This window comes from Arachis stenosperma, chromosome 6, assembly GCF_014773155.1.
Source record: "Arachis stenosperma cultivar V10309 chromosome 6, arast.V10309.gnm1.PFL2, whole genome shotgun sequence".
Classification (NCBI taxonomy): domain Eukaryota; kingdom Viridiplantae; phylum Streptophyta; class Magnoliopsida; order Fabales; family Fabaceae; genus Arachis; species Arachis stenosperma.
The window spans coordinates 27,888,999-27,907,642 of NC_080382.1; the positions used below are offsets into that span (position 1 = coordinate 27,888,999).

An 18,644-nucleotide genomic window follows, 5' to 3' on the forward strand; every position below is an offset into this window, starting at 1 on the left:
AGGTGGAGGACATCCTTATGCTGACTAGGTGTGGGTTGGACGTCATCAGAGAGGGTTGAAAGTCTGGGGTCATCAAGCACATCCTTCCCAAATAGATGTCTGACCTGACAGGCCTACTGGTACCAGACTCAGTACTCTTGTATCGGCCTATTGTCGGCGGTAGGCTGAATGGAGATCATGTGGCCTCCTCAAATCGGGCTCTGAAACTATCATACCACTCCTAAAGGCGAGTAGCCCGCCACACATCCTCTCCCCGTCCAGTAGTGATCAGAAACTTGTCGACATTAACCAAATCGCTAGGAACTGGTTGCTCACCTCTGAACTGTCGTTTCACCCGATCGGCCTGGGAAAACTCCACAATATTGAAGCATACCAGGGGGACAATGATGAGCAGATAAATTATACCCTTTTTGGTAGTATTTTCACATAGTTTTTAGCATGTTTTACTCACTTTTTTTATATTTTTATTAGTTTTCATGCAAAAATCACATTTCTTGACTTTACTATGAGTTTGTATATTTTTCTGTAATTTTAGGTATTTTCTGGCTGAAATTGAGGAACCTGAGCAAAAATCTGATTTAGAGGCTGAGAAAGGACTGAAGATGCTGTTGGATTCTAACCTCCCTGCACTCGAAGTGGATTTTCTGGAGCTACAGAAGCCTAATTGGTGCGCTCTTAATTGCGTTAGAAAGTAGACATCTTGGGCTTTCCCAACAATGTATAATAGTCCATACTTTGCCTAAGATTTGATGGCCCAAACTGGAGTCAAAACGCCTATTAAAGACCATTTTCTGGCGTAAAATGCCAAAACTAGCACCAAAGCTGGAGTTAAACGCCCAAACTGGCACCAAAACTGGCATCTAGACTCCAAGAACGTCCTGTGCACGTGAAATAGGAAGCTCAGCCCAAACACACACCAAGTGGACGCCGGAAGTGGATTTCTGCACTATCTGCACTTAATTACTCATTCTCTGTAAACCTAGGTTACTAGTTTAGTATAAAAACTACTTTTAGAGATTCACTTTGTACCTCATGACATTTTACATTCCTTATTGTACCTTTGATGGCATGAGTCTCTAAACCCCATGGTTGGGGGGTGAGGAGCTTTGCTGTGTCTCGATGAATTAATGCAATTACTACTGTTTTCTATTCAATCGCGCTTGCTTCTGTTATAAGATATTCACTCGTACTTCAATGTGATGAATGTGATGATCCGTGACACTAATCACCATTCTCAACTTATGAATGCGTGCCTGACAACCACTTCCGTTCTACCTGCAACAGCTTGAGTGTGTATCTCTTGGGCTCCTGATTCACGAGTTTGATTGTCTCTCCTGACAACAGAGTATTCAATTTCGTGAGATCAGAACCTTCGTGGTGTAGGCTAGAATCAATTGGCGGCATTCCTGAGATCTGAAAAGTCTAAACCTTGTCTGTGGTATTCCGAGTAGGATCTAGGAAGGGATGACTGTGACGAGCTTCAAACTTGTGATTGTTGGGCGCAGTGACAGTGTGCAAAAAGATCAATAGATCTTATTCCAACACAAGTGAGAACCGACAGATGATTAGCCATACGGGAAATCGTAGCGGACATGTTTTCACTGAAAAGACGGATGGTAGCCATTGACAACGGTGATCCACCAACATAAAGCTTGCCATAGAAGGAGCCAGGCGTGTTTGAAGAAGAAGGCAGTAGGAAAGCAGAAACTCAGAGGGTAGAGCATCTCCGAAACCTCAACCTGTTCTCCATTACTACGTAACAAGTATTATTTATTTCATGTTCTTTTACTTTTTACAAATAAAACTAAGAATTATTATTGATATCCTGACTAAGAGTTACAAGATAACCATAGCTTGCTTCAAGCCGACAATCTCCGTGGGATCGACCCTTACTCACTTAAGGTATTACTTAGACGACCCAGTGCACTTGTTGGTTAGTGGCACCAGAGTTGTGAAACGTGTAAATCATAATTCCGTGCACCAGACAACAGACAACTAAGTCTCTCACGCCGCCCCACCGGACCTCACCCAGTCCAGAATAATGTCATCCAATCTGGGGTCGACATACGACATCCACCAAAATTGCATAACCATGTGTCATAGGCTCATCAGAAGCAGTTTATACGATAATTGTACTCAAACATTTCATATTAAAGTAAGTAAAAGATAAGGGTATACCTCATCCAAATGTAGCTGATCTAGCGTTGTACGCCAATGGAGGACTATCTGTGCATGGTGGTCTCTAATCTGCTGGGTCATCCCGATCAACCTGTTAACATACGCAGTAATCAAATTGTGTCAATCCGTGTAGGTGGTGCAGAATTTATAACCCACAAACTAACCGACAAGTGTACTAGGTCGTACCAAGTAGTACCTCAAGTGAATAAGGGTCGATCCCACGAGGATTGATAGAATAATCAACAATTATTAAGTGATTTACTTAGTTAAACAAGCAAAAAATGGTAATGGGGTTTCAATTGTATCAAACAGTAAATTCAGAATAACAGAAAGCAAGAAGTAAACGGTTTGTGAAATATATGGAGAAAACAGTTAATGTTTCAGAGATATTTATTTTCCAGATTAACTTTTCTTACCAACTATTTTAATCATGCAAGATTCAATTCATGGCGAACTATATGTGACTAAACCCTAATTCCTTAGACCTTTTTAGTCTCCTCTAACCTTCATCAACCGCCAATTCCTTGGTCACTTGATTCCAATTAGAGGGTTAAGTTCATTTCTAGTTTATATGCCACAGAAATCCTAATTATCCAAATATAAGAGGATTATATGTCATGTATTCCGTTAAGTCCAGATAATTAGAAATTTAGGAGAAATTATTTTCAAGCTGTTGTTCAAGCAAATAGTTTTTCCAAGTTTTACAAGAACTCAATTAGAACAAGGGTCAAACTTCTGTTCCACCCAAATTCATAAGATAAAGAACGAAAACAATTCTTGAAATTGAAATCAATACATGAATTAAAATAGAACAGTAATAGTATTAATCCATAGAATAAACAGAGCTCCTAACCTTAACAGTGGAGGTTTAGTTGCCCATGATTCAGAGAGAAAACTAGGATTCTGTAAAACTGTAAAGTGCCGAATGAGGTAAGAGAGAAGAGATTCTAATTAATGTAAATATATTTTCTAAAACTAAATAATATCTTTTCCTATTTATAAATAAAATAAAAGTTTAATCAAAATTAAATGAGGATCTTCGTGGCTTTGCAATTGAGACGTGGGGACCATTGGGAGTTATAAGGTTGGCGTCTAACTTCATGGACTTGGCGCCTAACTTGGGCATGGCAGTAAGGATTGTGTGTGTTTGTTGTGCTTGGTGCCTAACTTGAGAAACCTCAAGTTAGGCACCACCTTAGCAGCCTTGACTTAATGGATTAAGTTTGTCTTAGCACCTAACTTGGAGAATCCCAAGTTAGGCGCCACTCTTGCCGAATTGCTGGAGAAGAAGTATAAACTATTATACATTGATGGAAAGCTCTGAAAGTTAGCTTTCCAACGCCACTGAAATCATGTCAATTGGACCTTTGTAGCGCGAGTTATTCATGTTAGAGTGCTGGGAGGTTAGGGTTGACAGCATCATTCGCTTTCTTCTCTTTCTCTATAGAAACTCCATCAAATCCATCCAAATGCCACCTGAAATAAACAGAATTGTACACAACTCAAAGTAAAATCCATAGTAGTTAAAAGATATTTAGTTCTTGATTAAACTCAACAATTTGAATGCAAATTCACTAGAAAAGATAGGAAAGATGCTCACGCATCAACAGGTAAAACTTGAATTGAATAAATAAAAATTGACAAGAATATTAAATGATAACAATTGCCTCACTGCTAGAAGGAAAGGTCATAATCTGCCTCTCCGGTGGACACCACTGTGGAATCCTGTGGTATATCCACGAGACTAGCAGCGGTGTACATCCGGCTATGTCCGTGGTGTCACAATGTGCTGCATGGCATAAGGAGTGGTACGTCCATGCAAGCACAGTGGACCCCATGACAGACCGCTACACCTCCTAAAGTCGGTCAATAGTGGCAACCATTTGATATGCACTTGATTGTTGGATTTGTGGGTCATCAGACAACCACCGATCAACAGTATGATGTAACACCTAGTGTACTATCGGATGGTGATTGGATCCGTGGTACTCGGAGGCATGTGGCGGACTCTGTCCTGAAGTCATGTCATCTTGATGCTAAACGACTCCTTTCGTTGGGCACCTTGCTGCAGACCGTGTGGGGGTTTGGCACCCAAGAGCTCTTCCACGTACTCCCATGTCAGTCGCTGGTACCAAGTCTGGAAGTCATGCAGGCACCTACCCATTGGCTCCCCGTGTGTGTGTAGTTTGTGGTGGTAACCAATGTCCTGTAGGGTGATGTTGCACTCACCCCATGGCTGGTGGAAAGTGTGGGTCTCTGACGGCCAGCGCTCCACGAATACAGTGATCAAGGAGTTGTCAAACACAATGTCCCTGAGCTGCACCGTGTTGCCGAATCCAACCTCCCTCAGATAAGGGACGATGGCGTCCGAGGGTACAAGTGTGTGACTAACCCGCCTAGGTAGTAGCAGACGAGGCCTCTGTTTAAAAGAAAAACTTTTATAAAGATTCGATTCCAAACTAAGTTCTCTAGCATGTCCAAATCTATTCTAACAAATCTAAAATGCAACTCAAATAAACATCACAACATAATGAATAGGTTACAAAACCAATACTTAAAAATTCTCTCCGAATTTAAAGAAAATTTTAACTAACAAATATATTTAATTAACTAATCAAATCAAAGTAATTAGTTATCTAACTTTCGCTATAAGTAAATTACATACCTAACTCAGGTTACTAACTTGCCAACTAACCTAAACGGTGTTACCTCAATATCATCCAGTCTACTCATGTATTAAAACACTAACTTTGTAAAAGTTCTCGAAATAAAATCACATACACTTAATAATTTAAATAATAAACATAACAGTAACTTCATAGTCGATAGCTCCCGCAATGTGCCAACTAGCGTTGAGGCGGTTGATGTCAGGGTCTCGTGCGTCTGTGTGTGCGTCCCTGCGTGCTATAACGTCTGGGGAACTAAAAAAAATAAACAAAACAGTACAAGAAAGAGAGAAATGAGAGAAATGTGAGAAAAATGTGGGGTCAGGGGTTCTGCGAACGACTTCCATTATAGTTGCTCTCTGGACTTATCTCGTTTATCGTGTAAACGAGATAAATCACTTAATGAAAATCCATTAATACCCTCAAATTAACGGATATTCGTAATTAAAATATTTATTTTATTTATTTAAAAAATCTTTTGTATTAGGATTAAATTTTTACTTATTACTTTTATTAAATTAATTTTAATTAATTTTACTACTTAAATAAAAGTTAGGCGAGCTAGTCGGTTACATCACCAATTCCTCATAAAACGGGACGGACTAACATTTTAAAGTTGATTTATTTTGATGGGTTAGGCCGGCCTGTCCTGTTTTCTGGACAAGTCTCGACGGGACAGAATGAGACAAACTACCCACTTTGACACTCCTTCTTCGTGCAACAGTAGAACCTCTGATATTCTGGAGTATGTAAATTGCATCAAATTCAAAAGGAAGCCAACCGAAGGGAACGGGAGATTCTGTTGATTTATTTTGGGTGGAAGAATCAATCATCAGTTATGACTAATTAATCCTGTTGCAAATTTATTGATTGCTGTTTGGTCTGTACAACAAAGATCCGTAACTACACTAGTCAAAGAAAAAATCCTACTTATGTTTGCAACTCTAATCAATCCTTCTTATAATTAATCATATATAAATGAAAATGCTCACGAACCTAAATTTTTCATAGTTGATCTTTGCTTATTTTAATGGTTTATCCCTTGTTTAGACTACCAGTTACAAATTTCATTGAATTAATAAATGATATAAAGATTTTAATAAACTTGCCTAAACATTGAAACAACCTTTCAACGGTTCAACTCAAACATAACATTCGGCAAATTTTGAACTCCTATAGGTAATAATGATTCTATCTCCTAGACATCGTTTCTTCATAATTAATCCCCAACTTTATCTTTTCTTTTCTCAACTAAATTATACAATTGCTATAAAGCACTTCACTTTTATCTCCTTGTAAACTCATGCAAAGCATAAGTACAGCCACTTACTCTAGCTAATCGTGATGAGAAGAATCCATAGTTTCACCGTTGCGAAGGTGAAGAGTAAGTGAATCCCCACCATTCTTGCCCTCTCTACCTATTACTGAAAATTGGCTACTAGCTCTGATTAAAATACTCATCATACTACATTTTTTCTGAAACCAGTTGCAAAACTTAGTGCTACTCCATCTTCCAATAGTCCACATTTCTCATCAAGTATACACTGTCAAATAAAACCTATAAAGAAATTCCAATTTGTTTTTTCAAGGAAAAATAAAAGAAACTATCCTAGCAGTGGGTTCTTGTAATAACAAATCGCTGTATAAGCCAAATAAATTGAAGAGCCTTCTGCCGTACCAAGACCACCCAAGACATTCATCGAATAGATTTAAAAAATTCGAACCATCTTCATCAATTATTGTACAAAGAAATAGTGGAAGGAATGTACCAATACATGCTTACATCAGTGTGACAGAATCAGATAACAAGACTTCAAGATTACAATATAACTTCCGAATAATAATTCTAATCCAAAGTTAATATACAAACCTTAATTGCAAAAAATATCTGGAAACAAGAACCAACGTCTCCTATGTCAGTATTCACATAATATAAAAATACATTCAATATGCCGAGGCCACTTACTAAACCTCCAACAGCATTGAAAACACACGACAACCACGCAAGAATCAATAGACTCTACCTACTCTGGACCTTGCATAGGAACCATCATATGTTGACCCTGACATAGAAGGTCCAAAATAAAGTGAGAATTACTGTCATGTAAATTGATTATTTGTGCTAATAAAAATTCCTTAAACCAAATAAGATGCAACATACGAACCAGAGGAAAAGAAAAAAGAGAAATACAAAAGATTATATAAATAATTACATGCTAAATTATCCCACGTTGAGTAAAAATAGACTAAATTTGGTACTCATTACTCAAACAGTTAATCATGAGAGACTCCCACCCCATAGAACTACATGAACAATACTCTCAACCATTCATGTCTTCAGAGAGCCAGCTAATGGAAATAAAGCAGAAGCTGGAAACGAGCAAAAGCAAGGAATGGGCTATGAATGATAAAAAAAAGTCACCTTAAGTGGCTAATCAGTTTGCAACATAGTATATGCAAACTTCATTAAGGACAATATTATATCTGACATCAAGTAATACTCAATTCAATCCACAAGACTCTACCAACAAAATAGCTTATTCTTGTTTGGTTGGCCAATTGCCCTATGGGCTTGAGTAACATAGCTAAAACATCCACATAAAACCAACTAAATAGAGTTTATTTTGAAATTACACCACCACCTAGCCCTTTAATAAGAGTTTTCTTTTTTTAAGCACCATAAAAACCAAGCCAAATATTAAAGAATAACTTTCAATTTTTATATCTATGAAAAACTATTTTGTTTTAAAAAAAGAAAGTCCTTAGAAAGGAAGTCTTTGAGAAATCCAGCATTCACAATATTTGTTAAATTTTGATGATTAGGAAATCATATAGCATAAGATACTAATATCAACTTAGACCCACAATTCGCCAGCAGCAATAATCTTTTAACACAACCTAGAAAGAATTTCCCAAGTGTTTTGTTACTTCTTGAAGAAAGCCAGGTTAAACTAGCTAAGCATCTCCCTCAGAAAATTTGTACCATAACATGAGCAAGGAATGAAGCTCCAATTATTCAAGAAGAAAATAGTAAAAAGGGAAACGAATAAAATTTTGTTTCCTATTTTGATAAAACAGGAAATGAAAACAGAAACCACCACAAATCCTTAAGTATTTTTAACTTTATCCTATCTATACAAAAATCATTATCTGAAACTTACTTTCGCCATAAACAAAAACACATCAATTATTATAAAGTAATACTTTGAAAATCAAATATCTCTAAGTTAAACCAAACATACACAACACTAATCAATATTATAGTCCAAACTAATGATTAATGTGCTGATGCCAATAGCATCACCATTATCTGAATCGCTAATTTTGTAAAAGAAATTTAAATAATATAAGATCCAGAGCAGCTTTCAGCAACTCATGGTGCCCCAACCAAGTCTAGAGAAAACTACCCTTCAAAGATGGACCACACATTAAATAATCCAAGTCCATAAAAAGAAAACCTAGAAAGTAGACAACCCATAAACCAGACAACTTTTCATCAAGGACTTTAATGAGTGCATTGATATGTGCTACCAACCAAAAGTAGCCACCTCGCAGTCAAGAATTATCAGGCATTAATTCTAAGATAGTCTGTTTCAGTGACCAGTATCTCTTATGATATGAAATCAAAATGGTAATAAAACCAATATTTGTGGAAATTTTCAACAAAATTCTCTTCAAACCTATAACATTATGTGAATGGAAGTATCAACAACTCATGGATTGCTTTTCTGTCTAGAAGAATATTGTTTATGCCTCTCAGGTGATACCCAATCTTAATTATAATTACGAAATTTGTTACTAAAGATCATACTAGAAATTATTACATGCATACTAGATTATGATCTATGTTAAGGGTTTTGAACATAAAGGAGAACTAATCTGGATTGCTAAATTTGGCGACTTACTCTTCAAAGCATATTGAATATAAGATGGAAAAGAATGCTGGAGAGTAAAGGGTGGGGAAAAGCTTTCACTACAGCTGTATTGTGTGATACAAGGCAGGGAACTGAGAGAATAGCTGACAGAGGCCTCAGAAAGGAAGAGATAGAGCCCAAGAAAACCATATTAAGCCATTCCAGCTAGAAGATATACCAATGATACTTATGATACAAAATAAATAAAGTCTCATATTTGAAGTGGGTTGATGGGTTTTGATTTGCTCAGGTACTATAAGTTTTTTACAATTCACTTATTACTGAAAAGAAAACTATTGGTTCTAAGTTTCTTACACCGTATCTATTATTAATAATGTATTAACATTAACATACACCCTTAGTAACATATTCAGTAACTTAGCAATTAGCACCCTGCATAACAGCAACATAAAGTTTCATGATCTACTAACTACAATCTTGATGTGTGATGTTGATGTTTGACAGTCAATTTATTGCAGTTTCAAATCAGTTTGAAGAGCAAGCAGAGCATCATCATTTATCAGCATTCAACAAGAGTACATGACAGTGCAGAAGCACAGAAGAAAACCGTATACAACATTATACAGAGTAGTATTACCTGAGAGTTAGTGTAATTAACGCCTTGTGAGAAAGAACCTTGATGAGCAAGCTGTAAATTTCACAACAAACCATGACAACATCAGAACTCAGAAGTTTTGACATTCCAGCGATACAACAAGCATAGCAAGTATATTATGTGCTTGTGTGTATTCCACCTGAACATTAGAACTTGGTTGAACATCTTTTTTAGCAGAAGCGTCTCCACCCTTTGCTGAACCCTTGGTGTCACCCTAAAACACCACAAGTTCAAAAATAAATAAGTAAATAAAATTAAAAAGCGAACAGATATCAATCCAAAGGAAGAAATATTGATATTACCTCCATCTGCAGCATTCCCATTCAACCACGGTCAAATCCATATCACCGAAGAGGGGGGGGGGGGGACACCATGAGTGAAGAACAAAGTTAGACAGCAGGAAAATCAAAACGTGCCATATAGCAACATCTTTACATGACCCCGTACGCGTGTTCCTCAGAACAGAGCTTCTTGGGGACCAGATAAACTTCGCAAGTAAACCGAAGGTAAAAAAAAAAACTGTAAATTCAGAATTACCTCTCTGTATCTTGTGAGGTAAATCTTCAAGGGATCAATATAATCCTCGAAACCGAGAGTCGCCATTGCCCAGAGCAAATCATCACCGTTAATAGTCTTCCTCTTCTCTCTCTGGCACTTATCAGAGGCCCTACATCATTCAACACCCTCGCAATTAAAGTACAAAAGAAAAATTAAATTAAATTAACCGTGAAACAAAAGAAAAAAAAGAAAAAAAAAGTACTCGCTGGTGATGAAGCTGATAAACTCGGAGACACATTCCTGAACAGTTTCTTTGGCATCCTTGGCGATTTTTCCGTTGGCGGGAAGCGCCTTCTTCATGATGCGGCTGATGTTAGCGATGGGAAGGAACCTGTCCTGCTCCCTTATGTTGGAGCGAGGGCTATGGTCACCGCTCTCGTGGCTTCCGCCGCCTGGGCTCGCCGGACCGTCGGCCATGATCGCCGGAACCCTAATCTGAGAAACGAATCGGATAACACGAAAGACATGGTGAAAACTGTGAAAAAAGAAATAGGAAACAGATAAAAAAGAGTAGAAGAAAACCCTAGGTGCGAGGTGGACGCGAAACCCTAAAGAGAGAAAGAGAGAGGGAAAGGGATGATGATGGTGGTGGTGGATGATTATGACAGTGATAAACTGAAATACCTGGTTTGGGTGCTGGGAAATGTTTATGGAATTTTTGTATTTGGCGGGAGAGAGATCCGGTGAGAAATGGGAGAGGAATCGGACGCTGGAGAAGAAAGGAAGAAGGAAACGATTGAGATCAGAGAATGAAGCCTATCACCACCGTCCGTTTTCTTTATATTGCCCTCCCTTTTCGCTTTTTCCCTTCTTCCCCCCTTCCTTCTCTTTTTATTTTCTCTCTCCTCTATCTTTTCTATTTTTTTTAATAATTATTGTTGTTTTCTTTAACTTTTCTTGTATTAACTTTCAAGATTCAACTGCCCCTGCCTAAAAAATTTATTACTGGCATTTACTTGTAGTACTTATTTTTAATTTATTACTGATCATGTGTGGTGTATTCAACAATACTTTATCTTCATGATGAATAAATGATGGACTTAATTTAAACAGATTAGTAAAGAATTAATGACTTCAAATATATAAGATGCAAATAGAAAAATATAAAATGAAATGATTTTTTAATTAAAATAAAGTTTTCATATTTCAAGATGCTGTTGTGCTGGAAATTTTATTATATTTTATTTTTGATGAGGTGTTTGATTTGACCACGTGTTGTGCCTGCTGTGTGCCTTTTGGCTTTTAGGTTTGGCGGTGGTTTATTGGTTGTATGGTTTTGATAACCACAGCTTTTGTATATTTGTGGAAAGAAAAAAGTGACGGTTCTTTACAGTGACCTTGTGTAAGTTGTGTTTCAGTTAATGCTAGTCAATTTTCAGAATTAAAATTTAAAACAAGCAGTTAACTTTATTTATTTATTTTTTTACACAGTTCCAGTTTAAATCAGCCTTGAGATTCCCAGTTTCACAAACATAACTAGACCAACTATGATTTCTTTTGGCGTGTTTCTTGTGCAAAAATTGTTCATGAACTCCGATTATATGTATGTGCTTCTCTTCTGCTTTAATCTTTTTCCATGGCCAAAAGCGTTTTTACTTCTATAAAACTTGTTTACTTGTACAGTGAAAGAATTGTGCTTACTAAATTGACCCTTCCGAAGATTATTGAATGAAATTTATTTAAATAGTTGTATTGTATATTCCCTGCTTCTTTGGTCCGTAACTCAAGTATGAGATTCTACAATGGCTACAACCTTACTCCAGAAGGAGGAATACAATTCTGTCTGGCTTGAGGCCCTGCAAACACGTAGCAAATCAAGAATGAAAAGTGTCCATTTACATGTAAAAACAATGTAGCAGCTACTTTATTTGGCAATTCAGTTAAATAAATACGACGTCATTGATGCATTTCCTTCTAATCCAGAACGCATTATCACTCGAATATACATAATACATACACATTGTTGTTTTGGAGGAATCAATCCTGGACCAAATATGAACAAACTAAAGGCCTCCCCCACACAGGAAAGCAAGGATAGAAAAATCAAATAAGACAGAGAAATAAATAACTAGTAAAAATCAATAGATTTATCTTGCGGTTGGGCGTGCAATGGATTCATCAATTGAGAGATAACTCTCAGTGGCACCTAGATCCATTGAACCTATGTTCACGGAAGAGTGGAAAGAATTTCTTGACAAGCCACGTGAATTGCTTTCAGCCTCTCTCTCAATAGCTATTGCATCTTGGATCTCCTTCAGAACTTCAGAAATCGATGGCCTCATATATCCATGAGGTTGAACACACATCAATGCTTTCTCTGCTATTTTCCACATTGATTGTAGGTCGTAATCATTCCTTAGCATGGGGTCAATAATTCCTTGTATGTCACCACTCTCAATGTGAAATTTTGCCTGTGAAACATACAAGTTAAACAATCAACACAAATTCAGTTCATGTTTGCTTTGTAATCTTATATTATCATCTAATCAAATATTGATGTTTATATGACTTTAAAAGAGTAAATAGTTTAATAAAATACATTTGCACAATGACAACATATCATTACATCTTTGTGTAAAGTTTCTATACTGAGAACAATATATAGAAATTAAATCCATATAACATGATATGGAAAAGCTTAACATCTGCATAGTTTATTCAAAATTTTCCTTAGCTTGTCACACTCAATTTTCCAGTATTTTATAAGTTTACACATTCAATCTAATGCATGTTATTTTGATTTTTCAATGTTGTATATGTAAATACTGCACATATTATTTCAAAAGGGTAAAATATTGTTTTGGTCCTCAATTTTTGGGGTAAATTCTATTTTGGTCTCTAACGTTTTAATCGTCTCATTTTTATCCCAAAATGTTTAAGATCCCATCAATGTTATCCCACCGTCAAATCTCTCACTAACAATTAATGGAATTGATATATTATTTATAATATTTTTGTTAAAACTACGTTTACTTAACTCCTCCTACCTTCACTCTCTCAACAAGACCAAATCCCATTTTCCTACTCCATTCTTCTTCTTCTTTTTACACTATTAATTCTTCAAGAGGTGTTTGAGGAGGAAGAAGGGAGTAAAAAAATAGGGTCTGGACTTGTTGAGAGTGTGAATGTGGGAGAGGGAATTGAGCAAAGGTAGCTTAACAAAAGCATTATTAATAATAGTATATCAATTTTGTTTAGTGTTAGTGAATGATTTGACGGTCATTTTAAACATTTTGGATAAAAATAAGACTATTAAATCGTTAGGGACCAAAATAGGATTCACTCCAAATTGAAGACCAAAACAGTAGTTTACCCATTTCAAAATTATGCTTATAGAGAAATTTAAACTCACCCACTGGACTATGTTTCGGCAGTTAACACCAAAGTTTTCATTTGATATTGCTTCTTGTCCAGATATGAGTTCAAGAAGAATTACACCAAAACTATAAACATCGCTCTTGTCAGTCAGCTGCTGGGAGATATAGTACCTATTCAAGAAAAGTTTACATGACAATCCTGAAGTAATTGGGACCTTAGACACAACCAGATAATTAGTTATCCAAAACTAAACACACAAATTTATGGAAAATAGATGAAGGCCTTACTCAGGATCAAGATATCCTACTGTCCCCCGAACTATGCTAGAAACATGGGAAACTCCATCAACAGCAAGTTTTGAAAGACCAAAATCTGAGACCTTAGCTCTCATTTGCTTGTCAAGAAGAATATTGCTGCTTTTTACATCTCTATGGATAACGACAGGAATACAACCCGTATGAAGGTATTCAATCCCTGAACAAGCAAATAAATAAAACAATTAATGTCATTATGAAATGGTTATCTTATCAGAGAAGGACCACTCAACCGAAACTTCAAAGAAAAAGTTAAAAGTGTTGTTATAATGCTATCTTAATTATGGATACACTAGCATTATAATTTATAACCTTTTGCAGCATCTTCTGCAACCTCAAGCCGCTTAATCCAATTGATACTCCGTCCATGCGTTAATGGACCTACAAGAAGTCAGAGATAATTCAACATATGGACTTATATGCTCCTTGATTCGAATCATGTAGGCTTACCATAGAGATGTTCCTTGAGAGTTCCATTGTGCATGAATTCATAAACGAGCATGCTACTATCTTCCTCCCGGCAATACCCAAGAAGCTGTACCAAATTTCTGTGATGTATTCTTGAAAGAAGTGTCACCTGGATCAAAGGAAAATATCAACTATAATATTGTTTTGGTAAAGGACATAAAACATAATATGAATATCGTTTCAACGACAACAGATTTTAGTAAGAACATTCAACTAATTTTATCTACTTTAACAAATGAAGCATCACAAAAATATAATGTCTCTAAAGCAAAATAGCAAATATGGATTATTATTTAGGGAAGTGCTAGGGGAACAATGAAAATTTTGAACAACATGAACAACCACCAATCAAATGAAAATACACTACACCCTAATTTAATGCTACTAATCAAATTTACTCTTTTAACCTTATTAATTCACATTGTTTACACATTGTTCAAAAATCTTGTTTGTTACCTATACTTTTCCTATTATTTATTAGAGAAGCCTATTAATGCAGGAGGGATACCTCATTGGAGAACTCTCGCTTGCCTTGATAGGAATTATTGGTCAAAACTTTTACAGCTATCTCTTTTCCATCTTTCAGTTTCCCGTAGTACACAACTCCAAAACCACCAGAACCAATCTTTTTCTCAAAATTATTTGTGGCATTTAAAATTTCGGAAAAACTGAAGCAGTGAGCAGTTTCTGCAGGATCATCATTTTTCCAGGAAGCCAGCTTTTGAGTAGGGAGAGAAGAGTTGTGATCTATTAACAATATAAAGAAATAAATCATGTCGTACAAACTCAGATATATGACAGACACAACAAAAATATCTTCTTTTTGGAATCCTACCTTGCTCAAAATACCTTCTATTTCCTTTACGCATAAACAAGTAAGATATAATAGTGGCCAATAGTAGAACAGAAGCCCCCACTGTGGAACCAATAATAACATACGTTTTGCCCTCTATTCTTTTCCCCCTGTGAAGATTAATGTTTCCAGAGTAGCTGTTGAATCGGAAATAACAAGATAAAGGTCATCATGCTATTTTAAAAGTATTCACTTTATGGTTTCTTCAGTAAATGTTGCATGGTTTCACCATCAGAGAAAAATAAAATGTTGCACTTATTTATCTTGTTTCAGTAGACAAGTTAAAGCAGTACTCACTCTAAAACCAAATGTTTGCTCAGAAGAGCAGATGGTATTGTTCCAGATAACAAATTATTTTGCACATACCTGTGAAAATCATAATTAATAAATATATCAAATAATAATTGAACAAGTTTGAAGGATAGTCACTTGAGCATTAAGCATACATGGCTGCAGTATTTTCTCAGATATTTAACATAACAACTTACAGTTTTCTAGTTAGCTTACATTTCTCCTAAATTTGGAAGGTTCAGCAGAGATGTTGGGAGGACACCCGTCAACTGATTGTTCTCAAGATGACTGCAAGAGGAAAAACGTTACAGTTAATCGAATGCTACATTACATAGCAATAGCATGACTGTGGAAAGAAGTTATCAACGATTACATGATCTTTAAGTTCATGCACCCAGTAAAATCTGGTATTGAGCCAGTTAACATGTTTCCATCAAGCCATCTGCATCCATGAAATAAATCATTCCATTACACGAGGTAAGCGATGAACCAAACGTAAGACACAAAGTATTCATTCCCAGAAAAATTAGATATAAACTTACAGTTCAACTAGACCAGTCAATTTGGTGATATCCAAAGGAATATTTCCAGTCAGGTTTTTACCGGACAATAAGCTGCCACCACCATGAACATAAATTAATTATTAGAGGACCACTTCAACTCTATTTTGAAACATGCAATGGAACATTCTTTATAGAAGCAAACTGATTTCTTATTTCTTTTTCTTTGTTTTTCTTTTCCTTTGATAAAGATAGAGAATGAATCCACAACAAAATGAAAATAAATAAGTAAAAAATAAAAATAAATAAATAAATAACTTACACTGAAACTACTTTTGGTTGAGGATCTGAATTACAGCGGATCCATGACCATGGAACAGGTAGACAAGGGTCCCCTCCCTCTTGTGCCCAATCTGCCGAAGGGTAGTGTGACAATACACTAGAAACAGCTGCTACTGAAAACATGTCCAAGTACGAAAAATTTTTAATACTTCAAGAGAGAGTGGGGATAGAAGATGAAAAGGAAGATAAACTAAAGCAATTTGCAATGCAAAAGACATACTTAAACTACATAATTGCAAGTTTGTCAAACATCATATCATAGTAGCTTCTTCTTAGCAGACTTACAATCAATAGAGCCATCATTTTTCTCCAAATATTTATTTATCTCCATTGCATTTAGAAGAGGACCCTTGGAAGAATCAGAGGTCTTGCCAAATCTAAAAGAAAGCACAAAGGGAAGGGATATGTTGTTAAATCCTGGTTCATAGAGGCGATATTTTCCCTGAGCATTTTCTTCAATATTTACAACAGCCTTGCTAATATCAGGCTGGCCTGGAAGTACTAGCCTAAATTTTCTGGAATCATTTGGACCCAAATCTTCAATTTCTGCACAATAAGAGAATGCCCAACCAGTACCAGGAAAACCATCCAAGTTCAACCGGTAAGTTAGAGACCCATTTGTGCCAACTACTGCTGTCTGCATCACTTTCACTGGGGGTATTTCGTCTCTGTTAACATCAATTGGTACTTCGGTAGAGATTTTCTTGGTACCATCAGCAACATCAACAAGAAAATTTGCTTTCTTCACAGAATCCGACTCCCATATTCTATCAAAAGGATCATCAGGATACCTGAAATGCAGATACAAAGCGTTTTAAATTAGAGGAAGAGTATGCATGTACTCATGTAAATATTTAGTGTTAGAATACGTGAAGGAGTACTTTATATGAAGAAAGTTGCAAACAAGCAACATTCGTGGTTTTCTCTAGTAAAAATGACAATAAACTAGTCATTATGAATATCCATAATAGAGTCTTCCAATTTTATATTGAAGTTGTTTTAACAGTTGGAATGGAACCATTTGATTGATTGATCTATATCATACATACACATATGAATAAAAATATTGTTAGCAGATAATTTATAAAAGAACAGACTATGAAGCAATATATGGAATGGACTAAGGTTAGGACAATTACCTGATTGGAGCATCACTTTCTGCTCCAAAATTTATCCGTGCAGAGACACTGAGGTAAAATTGTTCCTCATATTGTGTATAATAAACGGAACCATTGAATTGCCGGAGCTCAAGTGTAGATATGAACGGCTGCCCTGTTGTGGCGTTCGATAAGCACACACTCACAGCAGAACTTGAAGCCAAAAATATAAGCTCTCTCATTTCTATAAGGTTAGCATCTGATATAACAATGGTAGACCAATGTGTAGCCCCAATAGAAATGTCAAATTTAGGATAAACATTGTTATTATCAAAGTTCCCATACAGGAATGCGGCCCTCAGTAAGTACCTTGTCCTGCTCACAACATCAAGTGTGTAGCAGTATTTCTTGGTATCAGCAGGGAAGTGTCTAAGTGTGGTGTACTGCCGCCGCGTCTCGTTCGCAACTGATATGGTGCTTACTTCTCCATAAGGAAGCTTATCATCAGGGCTCCATTTAAGACCAATCTCATCAGTGAAATTTTCTGAACCTCCACAGTCCAAACTTACAAAACCTGCTTAGGATGAAATATTTTGTCACTGAATAATAGCCTAGATGGACGAAATGGCAATTATAAATCCAATTCCAAGCTCTCATAATTAATGAACACTTAAAAAATGTAAGTATAATCTCTCAAACTCACCAACACTTATAATAATAATAAGAAGAGAATTTCTAATATTTCAAAACATATTCATTTCATTTTTGGAACACACATAATACACAAAAAACAACAAAACAAATCGCATAGTATTTTTTAAAATTCACAACATTAATTGTTATTAAGTAGTATTGTAAAAAGCTTATAAAAAAAATTCACAGAATCTGAATCAAAAGCAGAGCTTAGATCTCAAATCTTCAGTCCCATGCTGAACAAAATCTTAGCTCACACGATAGACATGAAATAGAAGAAGATTAAGTAGCGCTATTAAGCTTTAACTAAACAATAACACGAAGCATCGGTTTCTATAAGCTGATTCAGCTGAAGAAGCTTATGGAAAGAAGAGAAAGCGAAGAGATCATAAAAAAGAAGAAAGAAACATATACCTTGCATCTGAGCGGAAGAGGAGGAAAGCGGGAGAAGTAGAAGTGAGAGAGAGAAGAGGAAGAGCGCTCCGTTCTCCTCCATTGTTATAAATAACTGAAGCTTTGGTGTGAGAACTGAGATAGAGAGAAGCATAAAAATGGCGGAACCCGACGGAGTAAGCTCACTGCTCACATTCTCACTCGGTTAGAGTCTCAGTAGTAGCCTGTAGCAGAACCAGACCGTGCCAGAATAGAATGTTCGTATCTCGAATCTGCTCTATAAATAATGGAAGGACTGTCCTTACTACTACACAACAAACAAAAGATACGTTGTTTAATATTTTACAAATTTGAATATTTTATTCTAATAAAATAGTATTAATTATTTACTTTCCTAGTCTCCGTCTCGTAATAAGTAATAACTCACCAAAAATTACATCAAC

General features: G+C 36.1%; 2 protein-coding genes across 3 annotated transcripts; both read right to left on the reverse strand.

Annotated features, from left to right (window-relative positions):
* Positions 1-6,599: 6,599 nt before the first annotated feature.
* On the reverse strand, positions 6,600-10,788 carry LOC130932883 (nuclear transcription factor Y subunit B-10-like). The gene is made up of 7 exons (XM_057862341.1): positions 10,557-10,788; positions 10,135-10,367; positions 9,912-10,041; positions 9,677-9,682; positions 9,514-9,588; positions 9,357-9,407; positions 6,600-6,907 (listed from the first exon to the last, which is right to left on the reverse strand). The coding sequence occupies exons 2-7, from the start codon at positions 10,347-10,349 to the stop codon at positions 6,869-6,871; spliced, it is 516 nt and encodes a 171-aa protein (XP_057718324.1). The 5' UTR covers positions 10,350-10,367; positions 10,557-10,788; the 3' UTR covers positions 6,600-6,868.
* Positions 10,789-11,401: 613 nt separating this feature from the next.
* LOC130936760 (probable LRR receptor-like serine/threonine-protein kinase At1g67720) lies at positions 11,402-18,444 on the reverse strand. 2 transcript variants are annotated; one of them, XM_057866912.1, is made up of 15 exons: positions 18,223-18,444; positions 17,158-17,689; positions 16,304-16,809; positions 15,999-16,128; positions 15,719-15,790; positions 15,550-15,618; positions 15,393-15,464; positions 15,183-15,251; positions 14,868-15,022; positions 14,541-14,779; positions 14,015-14,141; positions 13,877-13,945; positions 13,538-13,724; positions 13,285-13,420; positions 11,402-12,343 (listed from the first exon to the last, which is right to left on the reverse strand). In XM_057866912.1, exons 1-15 carry the CDS (start codon positions 18,353-18,355, stop codon positions 12,020-12,022), a joined length of 2,820 nt encoding a protein of 939 aa, XP_057722895.1. In that variant the 5' UTR covers positions 18,356-18,444; the 3' UTR covers positions 11,402-12,019. The 2 variants fall into 2 exon arrangements, with proteins under 2 accessions (XP_057722895.1, XP_057722894.1); XM_057866911.1 differs by having other exon boundaries at positions 11,404-12,343; positions 15,999-16,131.
* Between the last annotated feature and the right edge of the window lie 200 nt (positions 18,445-18,644).